Genomic DNA, 24,687 nt, shown 5'->3' on the forward strand with positions numbered 1-24,687 from the left:
TATTTCAAAATTTTGAGACATTATGAAGATACTCTCACTAAAATTACAATTTCTCGCACTATTTTTTTTTTTATTTTTTTATTTACATTTTATACTTTAAATTTTTGAAAATTTATGAAGAAAACCCATTAAAATTACAAAAATTGATCCACTATATAAGTTTTCCCCCACAAATTAAAAAGCCGTCCTCTTCACAAAATTTTCTTTAGTTTAATTTGGCTCAAAAATAAAACAAATAAAAGACAATATTAGAATAGAATTGCTTATCTTTATTGGGAGGTCTGTGTCCCCAGAAGATTTTATAATTCCTTATTGGACAAGTTTTTTATTTTTTATTTTTTATTTTTATTTAGGAAGATCTTATTGTACAAGTTTACATAAAGGAATTATAGTAAGAAGGACTCCTTTTCCATGTTGGAATCTGCTAACTCACGGGCCGGATCTTTGCTCGAGAACGGGCCAATGCATCCATCTATTTTGATTCTTTGAGCCCCTGCTGGATTGGCTTCAGTTATGAGCCTTCCGAGCTTCGGTATTGGGCCTTGGCTTGGTGATCTATCAACTGGCCCATTCTGATTCCTTGCGAGTAGTCCTACATTCTGATGTGGCATGCTTCTATTGGAGGGGAAATTTTTCGCTTCACACTAGGTCATTCTAAAACAACTTAAGAAAGGAATGTTTTACAAAAGAGTACTGTTATTTATCCCTATTACTTCACCGAGTCTATGTAGTTATCTGTGTATCAAATATAATGGGACGCATTTTGAAATACAAGGTAATTAATTATTTAGAAAGTTGTAGCTCATTTTTTAGGTTTCATCTTAATATAGTTTCTTTATTGGCGATTAAAATTTCAATCACTATGTATATCAAATTGTATATATGTTTTACATATACATCACATTGTATCTCTCTAAGGCATAGATAGTTAACATCAAATCTGCTCTATATAATTAGATAGACATTTGTTCATTACTATAATAATCAAAACTAATGATCTTTGTGACTCCATATACAAAAACAAAGAGATAATTTAAAGAAAAATTATAAAAAACTGGAAAGATAAAGAAAGGAACATTGACGTGCTTTATGGAATAAACAGGAATAGCAATGATGTTTTTTAAGTTAGAAATATATTTTTATCTATATCGATTTTAAGTAGGGATATTAAAATCATAAATAATATCATTTTCTTTTACAAAATTAAGAAACAACTAGAACAAGTTTTGAAAATCAAAACCAACTGATTTCCGGTCAACCAAACAGAAAACATAAAGGCGTGCATGGTTGAATGCATAAGTTAACGTGATTACACGAAAGAAGCCAGGTTGATTCCGGTCCATTTTTATTATTTACTTACTCTTTATTGATTTTGTAACTAAAACAAATGTGTATAATTATGATTTGATCACATTAATGACCGGCAGAGATATCTATTTATATGTGAATAGATAAGTATTATTCATAAATTATTATCTAAGTCGATATTTAAAAGGAGAATTTGTGATTTTAGTACTATATGGCTCTCCATCATTTTTGTTTAAGATTTTTAACATTAAAAAAAAAATTAAAGATTGGATGTTAAAAGCAGAAGAACTTTAGGAGGAGCAAAAATCTAAATTTATATTTATGGTCCCACTTACAAGAGAATTAATCAGAGAGGACCCACTGCCATTGGAGGTGAGAAAGAGTGCAGACCCAATGACTTTCATGTGTTTTTTGTCCATAGTGCAACAACTCATTAAGTAAACGTAATCAATTTTCAATTTAAAAATATCGTACTGTCGTAAAAGGATGGAACATGTTACGCGTGGTTGCATATTTAATGCAAAAGTGTGTTACATGAATGTTGGATAACTAATTTACCAGTACAGAAGATGACTCATGATGAAACAAGGAACAACGCATTAACCCAAGCAACAACACCAATTAATGACGTGGTACAAGCTCCTTCACACAAGCATTAACCCAACATTGTCACACCTGCAGGCTAGAATGTGGTGTGAACCTCGTAGGACAAAAAAAGAAGAAGAAGAAAGTAATGTGAACCTAACTTTCACCTAAGCAACTGTACCAATTTAATACCCACATACAGCAATAAGCCATCCCAATTTCTTACGCCATGAACCTTATAATTGTGTGTTATGATATTATTTTTTTAATATTAGTATTTAAATTTGGGCCCATATTATATTTAGAACGATTGATATTGGTTTAGAATAGTTTATAACATATCAAAATTTTTTGGCCAAAATCCATATCACCAAATTTGTGATATTATTTGTTTTGGTAACCGAGGAACTAAAACAAATTTTTGAATTTTTCAAAATATATTTTTCCTTACCAAACATGATTTCGTTTTCTATCCAAAACGGTTATTTTGATATTTACTAAAAATATATCGCTTTAAATACATCGCATGTCAAATAGGTCCTGTAATACCCCGTAATTAATTAAAGAGTTTAGTGTATTTAAATTCAATTATGTGTGGATTCCTGTACCTATTATTGTGCATGCTTCATTGTTATATTAAGTTCATTTAATGGTGCATGTAAATTAATTGTGTATGTTAAAATAGTAAATTTATGTATTTAATTGTGCATGTATTATTATTTGTTTATTTTGTTTAATTAAGCAATATTAGTTAATTAGAATATTATATTTGTGTTATAAAGTATTATGATGATATAATATATTATTTTGTAATAACAATAATAATAATTATATTAGTTTAATAATAATAATAATAATATTATAATAATAATAATAATAAAAGTTTATTAATAATAATATTAGTAATAATAATAATAATATTTATAATAATAATAATAGTATTAAACCAAAGTCATGATGAAATTAGAGATTAGGATAGGATTGCATCAATGGTTATGGTTGGAATTAAAGCCATATAGGTAGGAATATGAGAAATGGGTGAGAAGTTATTATAAATTAGATATTTATAATATTTATATTATATATTTTGTCTATAAATTAACTAGCTTGCCTTAGAAAAAAAAAAATAAAGGGAGTTAGAAGCAAAGTATAAATTCTAGAAAGCTATTTTATAAGAGTGAAAGGAAAAGAGAAAGAGAAAGAAGCTTGGACCGGTGTAGGCAATTTTACCCGACTACGCGCAGACCGGCGGATTTATTTTAAATCCAAAAAGGCAAGTTATTATCTACTTTTCCCCTTTGAATTAATAAATTAATTGTTTAGCCTATTTTTATGCATAGAGCCAAGGTTAGGAGGTTGATAAATTATTAATTTTATTTTATTAAATTAATGGAATTTTAATTATATAGGATGGTATATATTTATTTAATGTCCTATGAAATTAATAATGGCTAAAAATAATTAAATAAGACTTTAGGGATTTTTCTAGAATTTTCTAGATTTTTCCGGGCATTTTCTGCAATTTCCGGCGACCTTCCGGCGAGTTTTCCGGTCGCCGGCAGTGGGGGAGACGACCGGAGTGATCCGGTGCAACGCGGCGCACCATAGGAGGGTGTACGCGCGCATCCTGGCCATTAGTGGAGTCTGATTGATCCGGTGCATCGCGGTCCATGATACCGCGGTACACCCGGATCTGTGGGCGTTGGATGGAGGGAAGATAGGGTGAGATGATCCGGTGTGACGCGAGTACGGAGTCCGGATGCAGCCAACCAACCAGGAAGTGACACGTCAGCAAGGCACCCTTAGTACGCGCGTGGCAGCGCGTGCGCGCGCGTGGCTGATGCCAGACGCGCGTGGAGGCGCGTGGGAGAGTGGGGAAGGTTGGGCTGCGCGTGGGGAGGCTCTGGGAGGCGCGTGAGGGCGCGTGTGGGGTCCCTACAGCTGCTGGAAATTACCAGAATACCCCTAGGGCCTGTTTTGTAAATTCCAGAACCTTAAACTTGGATTTTTAGGTACTGTGTTGGTAATTACGGGTTTAACGGGCCACGAAATTATTATTTTAAACACCCGTTACTTATTCTTATGACCGATTAATCTTTTCTAAGCATTTATTGGCTCGTTCTCAGTACGGATACTAATGTGGTTTATTTAACGACATTGTTAAATATAAATAGTGTTATTATCGTATTAAATGGTATCAAACATTACTGTTAAATTAAATAAGGCCATGGTTTTAGTCAGATAAATTATCCATGATATCTTACGGGATGTTTATACTGTTAATCGTATATAAATCATGATTATTATGCTGTGTACATTTCAGGAAATAAATGGACTGTTTAATTATGTCGCATTTATATTATATGGATGTGTTGCCATATAGAACCATATGAGCTGGCTAATAAGTTTAGACTCATTTATACCTTATGCATTCGTTGCGATAGACAGATGTGTGGCTGTCGGGGTATGTGGTTTAATATTATTAGCATGTGTTGCCTAACTGACATACTTGGTATATTTATTAATATTATTGGCATGTGTTGCCTAAATTGACATTCTCGGTATCTTTATTAATATTGTTGGCATGTGTTGCCTAATTTATATGCTCAGTATATTCATCAGTACTTTGCGAGGTGTTATCACTGTGTAGTTCGTTATAGTCTGTGTTGTCAGTACCGTGCACCATGTATAATAGCTGATTTCCCGGGTAGGGAAAGGCGACACTTAACCACCTAGTGTGAGTCTAAGTGATCACCGTCTATTCTGGTTGAGGTCATGTTATACATCGGATAGTTCCCGTAGGATGTATACAGATATAGTACTCATCCGATTCATAATGATTAATTTATTTGATTCTCTGATTTGGGTCATAGTAGAGAGGACTTGCTCGTGGGGTTGACCCACCATTGTTGTTATTTCAGGATACGGTCAGTATCCGTTTCAAGGCTGAGGTTAGCAGTGTGGGACCATCATCCGAACTCATCTACTCCTACGATCCAGTGCAGGGTAGAAGTTTTATGTAGTATTTCAGTTTCAGTTTTTATTTACTTTTGACGTTGAACTCTCAGGGTTATATTTAGGGATCCCTGACGTAGGATTTCCAAGTTGTAATGAAGTACTGTATTAAATAAAGGATGGATGGATGTTGTATTATTTAGTGTTCCTTTCCGGTCTAAATTCTTTTATTATCATCATTTTGTATTCCATGCTTGTATATTGCCAATTGTTTTTTTGATATCCCTCGTTTTTCGTGTATAAGCCTGATCAACTTATGCGTGGAAAATGTGGGGGTGTTACAGTTGGTATCAGAGCATTCCAGGTTCGAGTGTCTTAGGGATCTGTGATTACTATACTTCCGCGTTGTGTATTCTGATAATTAGAGCCTAAGTATTAGGGTTCTTTGTATTCTTTTAGTCGGTCCATGATAATGTACTGACGTTAGATTTTTTCTAAATTTAATAGAAGGATGTCTCGGCGTGGGACAAGGAATGCGAACCGTCATCGCAGTATTTCCCCAACTCAAAATGAGAATCAGGAATTTTCTCCTCAAGTTGCTGATATCATTGCACGAGCGGTGGCAGCAGGAGTAGCATCTGCTCTACGAAACCAGCAACCTCCTCCGATAGTACCTGTTCCTGAACCAGTGGCACAGCCAATGTCATGGGACAAAGTTCATCACTCGTTCATCCGGGGAAATCCACCGACATTTGCGGGGTCCACAGATGTCTTGTTAGCATATCAGTGGAAACAGGAGAGCGAGCGTCATCTTCGGATGGTAATCTGTACCGAAGTGCAGAAACAGATGCTGGCTACGTTTATGCTGATAGGCAATGCATTGCAGTGGTGGGAGTCTATTACTACTGTCGATGAGAGGACCAGATTGACGTATGCTGAATTTCAGACTCGCTTTGACGGCAAGTATTTTCCTATGTCAGTAAGATCAGCGATGAAGACCGAATTTCTGGATCTGCAACAGGAAGATATGACTGTGGCTGAGTATGAACAGAAGTTCATAAATTTGTCATTATTTGCACCAGAGGAGGTCAATACGGAAGAAAAGAAGAGAGACCGCTTTGTGAAGGGGTTAATATGGCCGATTAAAGTGGTGATCTTAGGTAGTCCTGCATATACTACTTATATCCAGGTGGTTAATGCCGCCTTACAGCACTGCCAGATGAGGAGTGATTACCGGAAGTCCAAGGGAGATAAGCGGACTAACCGAGACTACCAGACAGGGGAGAAAGGAAGCAGCAGTGGTGCCAAGTCCAATGATCGGGGCAGATTTCAAGGACATCAACCTTGGAAGAAAAACAAAGGAAACCTAGATGTGCAGAGGGATGGAGTCCCTAATCAGGGTAGACAAGGTGGGATACCTCAGACCGGACAGGAACAGTGGTCGGGAAATCAACAGAGAAGGCAGGCAGGTCCTTTTACGGGACGTTGTTATCACTGTAGAGAGATTGGGCATCCGGCCAAGATGTGTCCCAAAGCTAAGCAGGGACAGTATGGGCAGCCGAGACCTAATCAGCCGTTACCTCTACCGGCCCCACCGATGCCACGTGGGCAAGTTCAGAATTTTCCGGCACTTCCAGCACCACCATTTCCTCCGGGACAACCTCCACAGCAGTTGCATAATGGCAGAGTTTATAACTTCATGTCACATAATGCGCAGGCTCCTCAGGCTATTGAGGGTATGTTTTCTATACATGGTAGAACTGCTCGTATACTGTTTGACACTGGTGCATCACATTCTTTTGTGTCTAGATCTTTTGTTATCTTATCTGGTATGACGACTCAGTTATGTGACCAACCTCTTAATATTTATACACCATTGGGAGTTGGCGCAATTTTACGAGAGTATAGTGGTGATATCCTTATAGATATGGGCCGGCTTCGATTTCTTACAAATTTGTTAGTGTTAGATATGCATTCGTATGATGTTATACTTGGGATGGACTGGTTATCTCAGTACCATGCTCAGGTTAACTGTTACGAAAAGTCTATTGTATTTTCTATACCAGGACAGGAGATGTATCTTCTTGTTGTACCACAACCTGATAGAGGGCCTAGCACTTATTTATTCGTTCTTGAGGAGGACTCACAGGAAGCGACTGCGGTATCTCTTGACAGCATCCCGGTAGTACAGGAATTCCAGGATGTATTCCAGGAAATTCCAGGCTTGCCACCGAGTCGAGAGATAGACTTCGTTATTGATTTAGCTCCAGGCACTACGCCTATTGCTAAGGTGCCGTACAGAATGGCACCAGTAGAGATGCGAGAGTTGAAAGATCAAATTCAACAGTTGCTCAGCCAGGGATTTATTCGCAGAAGTACTTCACCATGGGGAGCACCAGTACTGTTTGTCAAGAAGAAGGATGGATCTCTTCGTCTTTGTATTGATTACAGAGAACTAAACAAGGTCACTGTTCGCAACAAGTACCCGTTGCCCAGAATTGATGACCTGTTTGATCAGTTGAAGGGAGCTACTTACTTTTCAAAGATCGATTTGAGGTCTGGTTATCATCAGCTACGAGTCAGAGAACAAGATGTTCCGAAGACAGCATTCCTCACAAGGTACGGATCTTATGAGTTTCGTGTTATGCCTTTCGGTTTGACGAACGCTCCAGCTGTCTTTATGGACTTGATGAATAGAGTATTCAGAGAATACTTAGATCAGTTTGTCATTGTTTTCATTGATGATATTCTGGTTTACTCTAAGTCGGAGAAGGACCATGCTAGACATTTACGCACAGTATTGCAGACACTTCGAGAACATCAGTTGTTTGCGAAGTTTGAGAAGTGTGAATTTTGGCAGAAAGAGGTCAAATTTCTAGGTCATGTAGTGTCAGAAGAAGGGTTAGCAGTAGATCCAGCCAAGGTTGCGGCCGTTATGGAGTGGGGACAGCCTACCTCACCGACAGAGATTCGCAGTTTTCTGGGATTGGCAGGGTATTATCGCCGGTTCATCCAGGGATTTTCCAAAATTGCGGGTCCACTTACTCATCTGACTAAGAAGAATGTACCATTTGTATGGGATGATTCTTGTCAGGCTGCTTTTGCTGAATTGAAGAACAAGTTAACTTCTGCACCTGTCTTAGCCACACCTCAGAGTGGAATCGAGTATTTCGTATTTACCGACGCTTCTCTGAAGGGTTTGGGTTGTGTGTTGATGCAAGAAGAGCGACCAGTTTCTTATGGGTCTAGGAAGCTTAAGCCTCATGAGCTTAATTACCCGACTCACGACCTAGAGCTCGCCGCAGTGGTTTTTGCCTTGCGTATTTGGAGACATTATCTTTTGGGGGAGACTTTTCGATTGTTTAGCGATCATAAGAGTCTACAGTATTTGTTCACACAGAGGGAACTGAATATGAGACAGCGCAGATGGTTGGAATTCGTGAAAGACTATCACTTCTCTATTCAGTATCATCCAGGGAAAGCGAATGTTGTAGCAGACGCACTCAGCCGCCGACCCTATGTCAGCCTTTCAGCTTTGTTTACAACAGAGTGGGATGCTTTGAAGACGGTTGATGAGTTAGCAGACGCTTTTATGGCATGTGTGGTAGTAACTCCTTCTATCATTCATCAGGTCATTCAAGCGCAACTCTCAGATCAACAGTGTATTGATCGGGTTTCGGAGTTAGCCTCCGGAGATGTTCCTTTTTATTCTATAGGGACTGATGGAGGATTGAGGTATAAGGGACGTTTAATTGTGCCTTCAGCTGACAATTTGAGAAATGTTGTGATGAGAGAGACACACACTTCTCAGTTCTCGGTACATCCAGGGGGAGATAAGATGTATCAGGACATGAAACGCCAGTTTTGGTGGGCCGGCATGAAAAGAGATATAGCTATCTTTGTCTCTAAATGTAGCACCTGTCAGATGATTAAGATTGATCATCAGAGACCGCCAGGATCGTTACAGCCACTTCCCATACCAGAATGGAAATGGGAAAGTATTTCCATGGACTTTATAGAGGGATTACCTACTTCACAGCATAATCACAACTCTATTTGGGTCATTGTTGATAGATTGACCAAGTCCGCTCACTTTCTGCCTGTTCGTTCAAACTTTACGTCAGAACAGTATGCTAAGCTGTATATTGCAGAAATGGTGAAACTTCATGGAGTACCATTGTCCATCGTATCAGATAGAGATCCGAAGTTTATATCGGGATTTTGGAGGAGCTTTCAGCAGGCTTTGGGTACAGAACTATATCTTAGCACTGCTTATCATCCTCAAACAGATGGACAGACTGAGCGAGTTAATCAGATTTTAGAAGACATGTTGCGGGCATGTGTTCTTGATTTTAAGGGCAATTGGGAGGAATATTTGCCGCTTTCAGAGTTTGCGTATAACAATAGTTATCAGAAAACTATTGGTATGGCACCATTTGAGGCTTTGTACGGTAGACCGTGTAGGTCTCCTGTCTGTTGGCTTGGAGTTGGTGAGAACAGCTTTTTGGGTCCTGCATTTATTAAGGACACGTCTGAAAAGATCGCTATCATTAGGGATCGGATGCGTACAGCTCAAAGCAGACAAAAAAGTTATGCTGACCGTCGAACTCGTGTTTTGGAGTTTAAGGTTGGTGATCAGGTTTTGCTTAAGGTTTCTCCTATGAAGGGAGTAATGCGGTTTGGGTCAAAGGGTAAGTTATCGCCTCGTTTTGTGGGTCCTTTTATGATTACAGATCGGATTGGGGCAGTAGCTTATCGTCTGGCTCTACCAGATAATCTTCATAGGGTACATAATGTTTTTCATGTATCTATGCTGCGAAAATTTCTACGGGACGAAGACCGATATCAACACATTGATGTGGGTGAGATTGAGTTGCAACCTGATGCAACCTATTTGGAACAACCTTACTGTATTCTCGATCGTAGGAATCAGATACTGCGCACGAAGACTATTCCATTAGTACGTGTACAGTGGAGTCATCATAGTGCTACAGAGTCTACTTGGGAACGGGAAGATATTATCCGTGCCAAGTATCCAGAGCTCTTTAATACAGGTATGTAGTGAATTTCGGGGACGAAATTCCGTTATTAGGGGGGGAGAATGTAATACCCCGTAATTAATTAAAGAGTTTAGTGTATTTAAATTCAATTATGTGTGGATTCCTGTACCTATTATTGTGCATGCTTCATTGTTATATTAAGTTCATTTAATGGTGCATGTAAATTAATTGTGTATGTTAAAATAGTAAATTTATGTATTTAATTGTGCATGTATTATTATTTGTTTATTTTGTTTAATTAAGCAATATTAGTTAATTAGAATATTATATTTGTGTTATAAAGTATTATGATGATATAATATATTATTTTGTAATAACAATAATAATAATTATATTAGTTTAATAATAATAATAATAATATTATAATAATAATAATAATAAAAGTTTATTAATAATAATATTAGTAATAATAATAATAATATTTATAATAATAATAATAGTATTAAACCAAAGTCATGATGAAATTAGAGATTAGGATAGGATTGCATCAATGGTTATGGTTGGAATTAAAGCCATATAGGTAGGAATATGAGAAATGGGTGAGAAGTTATTATAAATTAGATATTTATAATATTTATATTATATATTTTGTCTATAAATTAACTAGCTTGCCTTAGAAAAAAAAAAATAAAGGGAGTTAGAAGCAAAGTATAAATTCTAGAAAGCTATTTTATAAGAGTGAAAGGAAAAGAGAAAGAGAAAGAAGCTTGGACCGGTGTAGGCAATTTTACCCGACTACGCGCAGACCGGCGGATTTATTTTAAATCCAAAAAGGCAAGTTATTATCTACTTTTCCCCTTTGAATTAATAAATTAATTGTTTAGCCTATTTTTATGCATAGAGCCAAGGTTAGGAGGTTGATAAATTATTAATTTTATTTTATTAAATTAATGGAATTTTAATTATATAGGATGGTATATATTTATTTAATGTCCTATGAAATTAATAATGGCTAAAAATAATTAAATAAGACTTTAGGGATTTTTCTAGAATTTTCTAGATTTTTCCGGGCATTTTCTGCAATTTCCGGCGACCTTCCGGCGAGTTTTCCGGTCGCCGGCAGTGGGGGAGACGACCGGAGTGATCCGGTGCAACGCGGCGCACCATAGGAGGGTGTACGCGCGCATCCTGGCCATTAGTGGAGTCTGATTGATCCGGTGCATCGCGGTCCATGATACCGCGGTACACCCGGATCTGTGGGCGTTGGATGGAGGGAAGATAGGGTGAGATGATCCGGTGTGACGCGAGTACGGAGTCCGGATGCAGCCAACCAACCAGGAAGTGACACGTCAGCAAGGCACCCTTAGTACGCGCGTGGCAGCGCGTGCGCGCGCGTGGCTGATGCCAGACGCGCGTGGAGGCGCGTGGGAGAGTGGGGAAGGTTGGGCTGCGCGTGGGGAGGCTCTGGGAGGCGCGTGAGGGCGCGTGTGGGGTCCCTACAGCTGCTGGAAATTACCAGAATACCCCTAGGGCCTGTTTTGTAAATTCCAGAACCTTAAACTTGGATTTTTAGGTACTGTGTTGGTAATTACGGGTTTAACGGGCCACGAAATTATTATTTTAAACACCCGTTACTTATTCTTATGACCGATTAATCTTTTCTAAGCATTTATTGGCTCGTTCTCAGTACGGATACTAATGTGGTTTATTTAACGACATTGTTAAATATAAATAGTGTTATTATCGTATTAAATGGTATCAAACATTACTGTTAAATTAAATAAGGCCATGGTTTTAGTCAGATAAATTATCCATGATATCTTACGGGATGTTTATACTGTTAATCGTATATAAATCATGATTATTATGCTGTGTACATTTCAGGAAATAAATGGACTGTTTAATTATGTCGCATTTATATTATATGGATGTGTTGCCATATAGAACCATATGAGCTGGCTAATAAGTTTAGACTCATTTATACCTTATGCATTCGTTGCGATAGACAGATGTGTGGCTGTCGGGGTATGTGGTTTAATATTATTAGCATGTGTTGCCTAACTGACATACTTGGTATATTTATTAATATTATTGGCATGTGTTGCCTAAATTGACATTCTCGGTATCTTTATTAATATTGTTGGCATGTGTTGCCTAATTTATATGCTCAGTATATTCATCAGTACTTTGCGAGGTGTTATCACTGTGTAGTTCGTTATAGTCTGTGTTGTCAGTACCGTGCACCATGTATAATAGCTGATTTCCCGGGTAGGGAAAGGCGACACTTAACCACCTAGTGTGAGTCTAAGTGATCACCGTCTATTCTGGTTGAGGTCATGTTATACATCGGATAGTTCCCGTAGGATGTATACAGATATAGTACTCATCCGATTCATAATGATTAATTTATTTGATTCTCTGATTTGGGTCATAGTAGAGAGGACTTGCTCGTGGGGTTGACCCACCATTGTTGTTATTTCAGGATACGGTCAGTATCCGTTTCAAGGCTGAGGTTAGCAGTGTGGGACCATCATCCGAACTCATCTACTCCTACGATCCAGTGCAGGGTAGAAGTTTTATGTAGTATTTCAGTTTCAGTTTTTATTTACTTTTGACGTTGAACTCTCAGGGTTATATTTAGGGATCCCTGACGTAGGATTTCCAAGTTGTAATGAAGTACTGTATTAAATAAAGGATGGATGGATGTTGTATTATTTAGTGTTCCTTTCCGGTCTAAATTCTTTTATTATCATCATTTTGTATTCCATGCTTGTATATTGCCAATTGTTTTTTTTGATATCCCTCGTTTTTCGTGTATAAGCCTGATCAACTTATGCGTGGAAAATGTGGGGGTGTTACAGGTCCTTAGTTTAATATTAGTGTTATTTCCTGTTGCAAGATTAATTCTGAGATAGGACACATTAACCTTAGCTACCAAAAGAAGTAGATATTGAGTATGCCGAGCATACCAATGACCTGGTATGTCCCGTCGATCAATATCAATATAGCAATTAGTTGATAGCAGTTTTCAAAAATTTGTGATTTTTATTAGTCGGTGTACTAATAACATGGCATACACGGAGCACCAAACATCTTCTCGCCAAAAGGGAAGTTGGGAAAAATACAGTACCTTTTAATCAAGAAATTGCTTCAAAGGGGAGATGAGAACCACGGGTATTCGTTTGTAATGTGTAATATACATGTGTATGTATCTTTGGTTTTGTTTCACATATTCAAACTTTAATTTTGAGTGAGGTTTTTGAATTTGTTCTTGTTTGTAACTCACAAGCACTGCCATAAATTAGGTCTAAGTCCAAGGACGGATCTAGCTAAGCCTTGGGGGACAATTGCCGCCGTACCCCCTCAATTTTTTAATATTTGATTTTTTAATATATATAATTATAAAAAATTGCCTCCCCCAAATTTTTATATTCTTATTTTTGTATGTAAAATTTTAGAATTCTAAAACTGTCCCATACTTTTAATCGTTAGCATCCAATCCACTCTTTTCCTAATAACGTTTCAGGCTCTCTTTCAACTATTTTTTCTTTAATAAAAGATGTCAATCTCTAAAAAGGTACTGAAAAAACCTAAATAAATCAAATATTATTTTCTATTTTGACTCGTGAAAATCATAGATATACACCGGTCACCGGTTATAAAAATATGAAGACCCATATATTGAAGTGCATAATTCTCTTATTTATTTTGTTTAATCTAATTATCAATTAAATTTTTATTTAGAGAACTTAATTGAAAGTAGTTCTAAGTTACTAATATAAAAACAGGTTTCATTTATTACTTTTTGATTATTGCAAATGAGAATTTTCTAAGTTTGTATTAATAATATTCCTGAGGTTGGTTTATTTATTAATTTTTTTATTATCCTTTCACATTTTGGAGTATATAAATTCAATATGTACAACTAGTGATTTTGAGGTTGGTTTATTTATTAATTTTTTAATTATCCTTGCACATTTTGGAGTATATAAATTTATTATTATTTTTTTCTTTTTAGGTATCATATACTTTTACTCCCAGACATATATAGAGAGATGTGTTCTTATTTCTTAATTAAGCCTATATCTTCTGTCTCTTTTCCACGTCAATTCAAAGAAGGAAATAAAAATTAAAAAGAAAAAAGAAAAACATAGCAAAGTTGCCACGTTTTTCATGATATGTTTATCATTTTCCCTTAATTTTACCTAGCAACTTAAAGAAAAAATGTAATCCAATTCCTAGACGCCCAGAAATGCAATTACCATTAGGTCATTGGGTTCGCCCCCATAATTGACATTCATGGTTATGTATAAATATTTATATTATGAAATAAATAAATAAGGGCGAATGGCAAAAAAAACTCCCTTGATTTTTAATCGTTTACAAAAAAATCCCTCTTATGAATATTTTTAGCAAAAAATTTCTCTTAACTATCCTGAGGGGTGGCTTTAATTACGTCCGTTTAGTAAACCTACACTATTACCAATTTACCTACGCTTTCTTAATTTTTTTTTGGGGACGGCCGAAAATGAATTTTATTTCCATTTGTTCATATTTTGACCCAATTATTACAAGAGATTGACTCGCTCATTTACACCAAGAGAAACAACCAAAATTGGCATTGAATATGTTCCTTTATACCAAGTGAATCATCCACGGACTCTTAGTAGCATTCGTCTTTCTCATGCAATTCGCTCACTCGTTTTAATAGCTATATAAAGATCATGCAGGTTTGGACTAAAATTCAAAGATTTACTGTTTCGGATTTTAAACCCTAAATTCACCATTGCACGTTTTTCATGGTATGTTTATCATTTGGGAAAATTACATATAAATGGAGTTAAAGTTCCATATTTACTTAGAGGCTGAGTCAAAGTTCCATATTTCTCTAAAATGGATTGCTGAGGTGGCACAAGGTTTTTTACTATTTAGAAAATTATGGTGCCTAAAATGCCCTTCCCTAACAAAAAAGTAGTACATTCAGTTCAAAAAAGTAGTACTTTCAGAGAAAAAGTAGTACCGTGTTTAAAAAATATGATACCTGGACACCAAAAAGTAGTACCTTCAGTTCAAAAAAGTAGTATCTTCGAAGAAAAAGTAGTACCTTCGCGGAAGGGTATTTTAGGCACCACAATTTCTAAACAGTAAAAAACCATGTGCTACCTCAGCAATCCATTTTAGAGAAATATGGAACTTTGACTCAGCTTCTAAGTAAATATGGAACTTTGACTCCATTTATATGTAATTTTCTCTTATCATTTTTCCTTAACTTTACCGAATTCCTAGACACCCAAAAATGCAATGACATTATATTTTATTAAACTATATATAAACCTTTTAAGTACTACTATTCAAATATTGATTGTACATCAAATTTATGAAAGTTTTTCAAAAAGTCTCTCTATAATCAGAAACGTGTCTTTCATTCTTTTACAAGGAGAACCAATGTGTACTTTTCGAAAATTAATTAGACCTTATTTGTAGTTGAGAACAAACGTAGTATATTCATTGAGCCCTTCCAACCTTTTTATTTTTCGGTAAATAATTAAAAAAATAAAAAATCCTGAATTCTGCCCTTAAACTTTTCATTGTCATAATCACTAACCCTAGTAATAAGCCAGCTGCTTCCATTTCCATTCAGCTGTATCCTACCTGTATATATATCACACACCAATCTCAACACTTTGTGAACTCCAAAGAAGCTCAGTCATATCCTAGCTATTAGGGTTAGGCCATTATGAGGGTTTAGGGTAGTCTCTCCAAATCTTCCGTTCATAGTCCATTTTCTCTTTCACAAAATTGAAACAAAAAAGTGAATCCTCAAACCCTGTCCAAAGGGTTGAAGTACAACAAGACTCCCGACGTAAACAGGCTTGTAATGATTGATAGTTTTCTACCTATTCCATTACTCCAAACATGTCCATCATCAACCTAACTTTCAATGATCTCTTAGAGGTCATGAACCTCCATAACCTCACCTTCATTGCACCATTCTTGTGCCTAACCCTAATGATTCTCCTCCTATCACATCTTTTCACGACAAAGCCATCTCTCAACGTTTACTTGGTTGATTTTGCGTGTCACAAACCCCCGTTGGCCCTTTCATGCCCTAGAGAAGTGACCTTAGAGCGAGCCACGCGCTATTTAAATTTATCGGAGGAGACTGTGGCGTTCATGAAGAAAACAATGGAGAGGTCGGGACTTGGTGACTCGACATACTTGCCGGAGGCCTTTATGAGTGATCCTCCGAACGTTTGCTTGGAAGAGGCTAGAAAAGAGGCAGAGATGATGATGTTTGGGGCCATAGATGAGCTATTAGCGAAGACAGGAGTGAAATGCGTGGATATAGGGATATTAGTGGTGAATTGCTGTATTTTTAATGTGGTGCCATCTCTTTCTAGCATGGTAGTGAACCGATACAAGCTTAGGGACAATCTTTTGAGCTTTAATCTTTCGGGAATGGGGTGCACTGCTGGACTTATAGCAATCACTCTTGCCAAACAGCTCCTTCAGGTTGGTATCTCCATCTTTGGTCTTGTTTTTGAAGTTTTCAACAGTCCTCATCCCAAGAAAAATACCGAAAAAAGAAGAAGATAAATACCAAAATATATCTGTGTGGGAGGCCATGATACACAAATAAGTAAGTACATTAGTACATACATCTAATATATACATAAATATATACTTGCATAAATATATATATATATATAGGTCCGAGCAAGTTAGTCAACAGCTACATGTTGGTAAGTAATTTGTATTTGTTCCCACAATTCTATGTGCCTAGTGGATGATACATATACGTGCATACATATTTATATGCACATATACTGATGATCTAAATATTAAAGTTGCACTTATTCCGGTATAAAAACAAATTGACCTTTTGCACATTTTAGTTAATCTATAAACAAGATCTATATAGATAGATCTACTGAGTCATACAACTTGATAGAAAAAGAATCAATAGAAAAAGAAACAATCAGAATATGAATCAACTAAGCCCAATAAGTATCGAAGTTCAAACTTACTGATAATATGATATATATAGCTTTGGAGTAGCGTGATCCAAGTTACAAAACATTAATTTACAATAGCTCATTTTATATTTATAGACTTATATATATATATATATATATATATATATATATAGCCTGAGTTTTGATTGTGTGATCAACAGGTACACCGTAACACCTATGCTCTGGTGGTAAGTACAGAGAACATCACCCAAAACTGTTACTTTGGTAGCGACCCCTCTATGCTCCTAATCAACTGTGTCTTCCGGGTTGGTAGGGCCGCGACCCTCCTCTCAAACCGACCGTCCGATCGACCCTCATCAAAGTACCAGCTCATCCACACCGTCCAAATCAACACTTCCCAGTGCGACCGTTCATACAACTGCATTCTACATGAAGAAGATCAGGAAGGACACTTGGGCATCACTGTCACCAGAGATCTCGTGGCCTCGGCTATCAAAGCCGTTGAATCCAACATGACCACACTGGGACGCCTGGTCCTTCCCGTATCTGAACAAATCCTCTACTTCACAAACTACCTAGTAAGACAGCTCCACGTGGCAGAGATCAAGCCGTACGTTCCGGATTTCAAGAAGGCGTTTGATCACTTTTTCGCACATGTTGGCGCCAAACCAGTACTGGATGAAGTGCAGAGAAACTTGGGGTTGAGTGATAAAGATATGGAAGCTTCTAGAATGACTCTCTATAGGTTTGGGAATACTTCAAGTAGTTCAGTGTGGTATGAGCTCGCTTATGCCGAGGCAAAAGGGAGGATTAAGAGGGGTGATCGTGTGTGGCAGATTGCTTTTGGGTCCGGGTTCAAGTGTTGTAGTGTGGTGTGGCGTGCAATGAGGACCGTTGATCCTGAGGAGATGAATCCATGGAGAGCTGAGATTGACGAGTTTCCTGTACGTGGACTTGCACAAGCAAGTTCAAGTTGAGTCATTCCCTTACCATTTTGAATCGTCCAAAAAGGCATGATTCAATAGTTCATGTTCCTACTAGAGTACTAGGTAGGGAAGTATTTCTAGCATTTGTGGTATTTTATAGTTTTGTATCATCCCAGCGGAAACCAGCTTTGGATAATATCTGCTGTTGTGGAGAGAGTATTGTGTTTCGTGTGCACATTCCACACTCCCCCAACATATATTAATACACTTGTACTCCATATATGGAGAATGTAGTAACCACGATAATGTGGGTCATTGTCTGTGATTAATAATATAATATAAAAAAGTGATATGTGTGATGTCTATAGAATAATTATTGTCTGTATTTATTTAAGGTTTGTTATATATGTTTTTGATGTGTATTGTATTAATTAATTAATGTTAAAAAAAGTCATAAATTAATTAATTAATTAAAAAAGAGTCATTTTTCCTAAATAAATAAAAAGAGTCATTTTTATTTTTATTTTTTTTATTTTTTTTATGCATGCAGATAGATAGATAGATAGAGAGAGAGGAGAGAGGAAAAAAAAGAGTGATTTGGAATACTAGTATTATATGGGGGTATATCTGTCATTTTAGTTTGTAGAAATTTTATACTAAATTGTATTTAAAAATTAGGATAAATGGGTCAATTTACATATGTCAGAACCCAAAATACAATTTGGGGTGTGAGTGAAAGTTAAAACTAAAATATTCATCTAAGTGAGATATAACCTAACCTCAAGGGGTGTTAGTGTAATTTACCATAATCTTATCCTCTTTTATCCATTGTTTGGTAACAAGGCTAAAATTATACCTTTTTATATAAAAGTATATCTTTATTTGTTATTACTTATGTTATCTTTATTTGTAAGCTTAATTTAAATGGATTATGGATAAAGGAGAAATTAATAAAAAATTTAATATTTTTCATATATAATAAAATTAATTATTATTTTATCGTCATATTCTTTTAGCGTTCGTGTCTTATTTTTTAAATATTTAACGCATCGTCGTGCCCATGTGGTATCGTTCTCGTACTTTTTAACTGTAACAGGTGAGTGCTTTGCAATCCAACCCAAAAGCTTAAACTAGATGTGGGACAAGCTCCCTTGTTACATTCTCCCTCACCCGAACTTGCAACGCTATCTTTGCGGTCGGGCCACCTTGCACACTCAGACGCCTCCGGGTAGGGCACTTAGCATGATACTGGATCAAAGATTGAATTTGACTCTGATACCAACTGTAACGAGTGGGTGCTTCACGATCCGACACAAAAGTCTAAACTATTAAGTGGGGCTAGCACCCAACCCATATATACCCAATCACTCTCTCATCCGGATCCGATGTGGGACAAGATCTCATTTGTTACACTAAACCTATACATATACTAATAAAACAGCATGTGCGATGTGATGACCGTGTCATCTTTTTCCTTCTTCTGCGTTTATTTTATTTTTATTTTCTTTCTTTTTTTCTTAAAGTCATGCGGGCCCAAGACCGAGTTAAGTGCTCGGGGATGACCCTCGGCACTTCATTCATTCCATACTTGCATGTTTTGCCCTCATATCATCATTAATGTCTTGCACTTGTATTCACTTTTATGTGTTTTTGACTTTTAACGCATTGAGGTATTTGTACGATTATGTTTGATTAACATTTTTATTCTTGGGGGTATTTGTGTTTTTATATTTTGTAGATAGAGATTTCATGGGAGAGAGAGAGAGATTTCACTATTATGAAATTAAGGAAGAGAATATACAACCACATGTCAAAACCGCACTCACTCACTCATCATTTCTTTTGAGACTACATGTATACATTCGGGAATTAAATATACTCTCCATTCTCCTCACAACACTCACCCTTAAAACCCTTACATCTTTTCTCTCTCTAAACCCCTTACACCTATCTCTATTAATATAATCTTGAAACCCAATTTCTTATTGGACAAGTATTCCCCAACTTGCCTACAAGGAGTTACTATAATGATCACAACTCTAAAATAGAAACATAATGTGATACAATTTTCTCTACAAATTTTAGCCTTCGAAAACGAAAAAAGAAACTAAGTTTTCTGCACATAAATTTTGAGCCACAAACTCAACATACTTATCGTATAAGTTGCTAAAGTAATTTCTTTGTTTTCTTAAAACATGCAAAATTTTGTTTAGTTAAAACTATTTTGTTTCTGAATCTTTCATAAATTTAATAATGATATATATATTTCAATACTCAAAATGTTTTTTCAAAAATTAAAACAATTTCTAAAAAAAAAAAAATTGATTTAGGTTACAATTTTCCCCCCCAAATTTTGGATTTTTTAAGGTATACTATGACTATAGATTATAAATAAAATTACATTACAATTGATTTTTTTTTTTTTAAAGTAAAATTTGTGACTCCGGACTCAAGGCCGCGAGAAACACACTTTCCTGCCTTTCTTCTTTTCTTGTCTATGCTTAAAATTATTAAAATGAGAATTTTCCACAACAATCAGACATATGATTGGGCAATCAGAAATCTTCTTTCTCAATTAGGATTTTGTTTATCAAGAGTTTTAGAATCCTAGGTCACTCTAGAAAGACTTGGAAATTAAACGGTAAACGTTTTACAAAATTAAGAAATAACTAGAACAAGTTTTGAAAACCACAGTTGATGATCTAGTGTAGAAGACTCACTTGCCTTTCAACAAGAATTAATCAGAGAGCACCCACCAGAGACCCAATGACTTCCATATATGTTTTTTTTTTTTTTTTACTTAGAATCAGAATCCACTTTTATGTGTTTTTGTCACATATCTGTTTGTCATCGACAACACAACAATTTTAAATCATTAGTGCAATAACTTTAAATTGAGAATACAATAGCCGTGTAAATTGTGATAATTTTTTGATTTAATATAGTGTTGTATTGTTGTAACACAATACAATATGTTACATGTGTACTGCATCTTCGATGTAAATATATTGCATAAGTGTGATATTATTATTATACATAACGTGATGCATTATGATGTAGCATGTTGTATAACTGATTTACTAGAACAAAAGACAGGAGCGAAGCTAAAAAAAAAAAAAACATGATGATGTTCTCCTATATCAAATCAAGTACATCATAGATGGATACAAAAACATATGTAGCATTCTCTTACCTACTGAAGATGAACCGAAATAATTGAAAAGAACCCTCCGATCTTTAAGAGAGTCAAATTCATTAACTACCGAATCTATATCAATATCTTCAACAAGTTCTCTTTCAATGTTGAAAATCATGCAATCTGCAAGAAATTCATCAGCCATCTTGTTGCGAAGTTTAGTTTTGACACGCTTCATTGCCGAAAAAGCTCGTTCTATCGTTGCTGTAGAAACAGGAAGAGTCAATATGAGACGAATCAATTTATCAATCAAATAATAAGTTTCAATCTTTCTTGTTTTAGCTAGCATTTTGTATAAATCAGAAATGGTAGACAAAGTTTGAAAACTCGGATGATGGAGTATATTAATCTTATAATTCTCCAATTGGATTCTCAAAGCACGCATCTCATCTTGAAAATCCTTAGAATAAAATTTCCCTACAAGATTGCAAATGGCATTAACTTTAAATGATTTATAAGCATCTTTAGGATCCAAACCTGTGCCAAGAATCAGTAGTTCCACTATACTTTCAGAGAATCTCTGATTTAACTCCATTAATTGAAAATTTTGAAAATATCAACTTAATAGTGATGATTAAACGTAATATTATCATTTTTTTTAACAAGAACGACTTGTACCCACTATATAAGAAGCACTCATTGTAATAACCCGATATTTTGAAAGATTTATTAATTGGGATTAATTAATTTTATTTTTTAAAAATGATTTATTTGATTTAATTGGGTTTAATTAATTTTATTTTATATTATTTTATATGATTTGTTTTTATCTAGTTGAGTGCTTAAACTAATTGTCTTGTTTTAATTATATTATTACTTCCGTAAGTATTAATGGATTAATAGATATTGGATTTTGGTTAAGGGGTCCTTGAGTTACAGGATTCCCGAGTTGTAAATTTTGGAGAATTATTAATGAAACTTTTATTTAATAGATTCCCTTCAGCGAGTCCGTACACAAAATCAGAGGATATCAAAACAATTAAAGTATTTCAAACAAGCACGGAGTACAAAAAGAAATAAAAAGAATAAATAACTCGCTGAAAGTTTCATTAATAATTCTCCAAAATTTACAACTCGGGAATCCTGTAACTCAATGTTCCCTTAACCAAAATCAACTATCTATTAATCCATTAATACTTACGGAAGTAATAATATAATTAAAACAAGGTAATTAGTTTAAGCACTCAACTAGATAAAAACAAATCATATAAAATAATATAAAATAAAATTAATTAAACCCAATTAAATCAAATAAATCATTTTAAAAAATAAAATTAATTAATCCAAATTAATAAATCTTTCAAAATATCGGGGTAAAATTAGGGGATATCAAAACAATTAAAGTATTTCAAACAAGCACATAGTACAAAAATAAATAAAGAGAATAAATAACTCGCTGAAGGGAATCTATTAAATAAAAGTTTCATTAATAATTCTCCAAAATTTACAACTCGGGAATCCTGCAACTCAAAGACCCCTTAACCAAAATCTACTATCTATTAATCCATTAATACTTACGGAAGTAATAATATAATTAAAACAAGACAATTAGTTTAAGCACTCAACTAGATAAAAACAAATCATATAAAATAATATAAAATAAAATTAATTAAACCCAATTAAATCAAATAAATCATTTAAAAAAATAAAATTAATTAATCCCAATTAATAAATCTTTCAAAATATCGGGGTAAAATTAGGGGATATCCAAACAATTAAAGTATTTCAAACAAGCACAGAGTACAAAAAGAAATAGAAAGAATAAATAACTCGCTAAAGGGAATCTATTAAATAAAAGTTTCATTAATAATTCTCCAAAATTTACAACTTGGGAATCTTGTAACTCAAGGACTCCTTAACCAAAATCCACTATCTATTAATCCATTAATACTTACGGAAGTAATAATATAATTAAAACAAGACAATTAGTTTAAGCACTCAACTAGATAAAAACAAATCATATAAAATAATATAAAATAAAATTAATTAAACCCAATTAAATCAAATAAATCATTTTAAAAATATAAAATTAATTAATCTCAATTAATAAATCTTTCAAAATATTGGGGTATTACACTCATATCAGGTACTACAATGTCATGCTCTTTACAAAATGATTCCACATTTTGAAAGAAAGTATGCCACCCATTTTTTCTCAAATTTTATAGGAGTGCATTCATACTTGAAACAAGGTTCATAGCATTTGCAATGTCTTGAGTTTTTCGTTGCAATGCTTGACAAAGTATATCAGTAATTCTCATCATCTCTGAAACAAATACAAGATAAATACAAATTCAAATGATAGCATTGAAAGATAAACACCTTTTGCTTCCCCACGTATATCTAGAATTAGTTGGTTCATTCTTTGAAAGATTTTCAATAATTACATGAGATGGACCAAATAAGTCTATCAAGCTACTAACATAACCAAAATGAGAGCTCCATTGAGTGGCACTTGTACGTTGCAAAGTCTTAATTTGATTAGCTCCTTTACCACTCTTAAGTTCACCAGTAGCCAACTTATTAGCGGATAAAATCACTTGAGTTGATTGTAACTCGCTATGACGCTTAGGAGAAGCACTGACAAGATTGACAATAGAATTCAACTTTGAAAAGAATAGCCATATATCTTGCACATCTTTGGATGCAACAACTGATGCTAGTTGTAGTTGGTGAACAAAACAGTGTACATAATATGCATATGAACATTTTTTAAGAAACAACGCTTGTAATCCATTCCATGCCCCACGCATATTGCTCGCTCTATCATACCCTTGGACTCGCATGTTATCATTTTGGAGATCATAAAGAGTAATGACATCTCATATTTCTTTTTTAAGAGTTAAGGCAGTGGTGTCTTTAATGCATACAACTCCCAAAAATTGTTCTCTAAGCAAACCATTCTTATTAACAAATCTCAATACAATGACCATTTGCTTTGTATTAGACAAATCTTGTTCTTCCTCAACCAAAATACAAAATTTTGCATTCCCAAATTCTTCACGAATCTTACATCTCACCCTATTGCCAAGAATATGTAAAACCTCTTTTTGAACCATTGGCGAGAGGTACTTTGCATTTTTTGGTGCATTCTCTAAGTTAACTTCAACAACTTTATCATTTAACTTTGTTGAATACTTTATGAATTCAATAAAGTTGCCACGATTCAAAGATTCAACGGATTGATCGTGACTTTTAAATGCACATGTTTAGAATGCAAGCCATCGAACACTTTCAATTGTTGTCTTAAGGCGTAATCGATTCTTTTCCACCACATTTTTAGACGATACATTCAACACTCTATCAATATGTTGCAAGAATACGTTGCAAATGATTCATTAAAGCATCTAAAGCTCTTACGGCACACATGTGAAATGAAGTAAGACCTCCCACATGTTACAAAAGAGCACACCTAGATCCATCATTAACTCTTTTCTAACTATTAAACCCCTCGACAGTAAAAACAAGACAAGATGGTGGATTAGTTTCAAAGAGAAAACATAGCAAACAATATGCTTTATTTTCCTTAGGAGAATGCACAATCCAAGTACATTGAAATCAACGAGATTGAGTTCTATCTTGAGTGGAAGGAAACACAAGGAGATTTGGTTGATAAGGTCCCCTTAAGATATAATTTCGTTGAAGCTCATCACGTTCATTAACGGGGTGTTTCTATATTTGAAGACGCAAGCCAGGATCTCGTATAAAACATATATCATCAACCTCTGTTTACTCAACTC

The 24,687-nt window shown here is 35.1% G+C and overlaps 2 protein-coding genes across 2 annotated transcripts; one reads left to right on the forward strand and one right to left on the reverse strand.

The window, feature by feature from the left end:
- The first annotated feature begins 15,764 nt into the window (after positions 1-15,764).
- LOC132309482 (3-ketoacyl-CoA synthase 20-like) lies at positions 15,765-17,802 on the forward strand. Its single transcript, XM_059807786.1, has 2 exons — positions 15,765-16,361; positions 17,026-17,802. The coding sequence occupies exons 1-2, from the start codon at positions 15,765-15,767 to the stop codon at positions 17,800-17,802; spliced, it is 1,374 nt and encodes a 457-aa protein (XP_059663769.1).
- A 3,089-nt stretch (positions 17,803-20,891) lies between these two features.
- LOC132309483 (uncharacterized) lies at positions 20,892-23,733 on the reverse strand. Its single transcript, XM_059807787.1, has 3 exons — positions 23,442-23,733; positions 23,130-23,213; positions 20,892-21,424 (listed from the first exon to the last, which is right to left on the reverse strand). Exons 1-3 carry the CDS (start codon positions 23,731-23,733, stop codon positions 20,892-20,894), a joined length of 909 nt encoding a protein of 302 aa, XP_059663770.1.
- Positions 23,734-24,687: the final 954 nt, after the last annotated feature.

The sequence above is a fragment of the Cornus florida genome, unplaced genomic scaffold (genome assembly GCF_030987335.1).
Source record: "Cornus florida cultivar Cherokee Brave unplaced genomic scaffold, ASM3098733v1 CherokeeBrave_3.0.0_Hap2_Chr05, whole genome shotgun sequence".
Classification (NCBI taxonomy): domain Eukaryota; kingdom Viridiplantae; phylum Streptophyta; class Magnoliopsida; order Cornales; family Cornaceae; genus Cornus; species Cornus florida.

Coding starts and splice junctions, on each gene's coding strand:
- LOC132309482 (XM_059807786.1), top strand. CDS start 15,765: ATGTCCATCATCAACCTAACTTTCAATGATCTCTTAGAGGTCATGAAC. Junction 16,362..17,025: donor TTGCCAAACAGCTCCTTCAG/GTTGGTATCTCC, acceptor TGTGATCAACAG/GTACACCGTAACACCTATGC.
- LOC132309483 (XM_059807787.1), bottom strand. CDS start 23,733: ATGCGAGTCCAAGGGTATGATAGAGCGAGCAATATGCGTGGGGCATGG. Junction 23,214..23,441: donor TACTGGTGAACTTAAGAGTG/GTAAAGGAGCTA, acceptor TATTTGTTTCAG/AGATGATGAGAATTACTGAT. Junction 21,425..23,129: donor TGCTATGAACCTTGTTTCAA/GTATGAATGCAC, acceptor TTCTTGGCACAG/GTTTGGATCCTAAAGATGCT.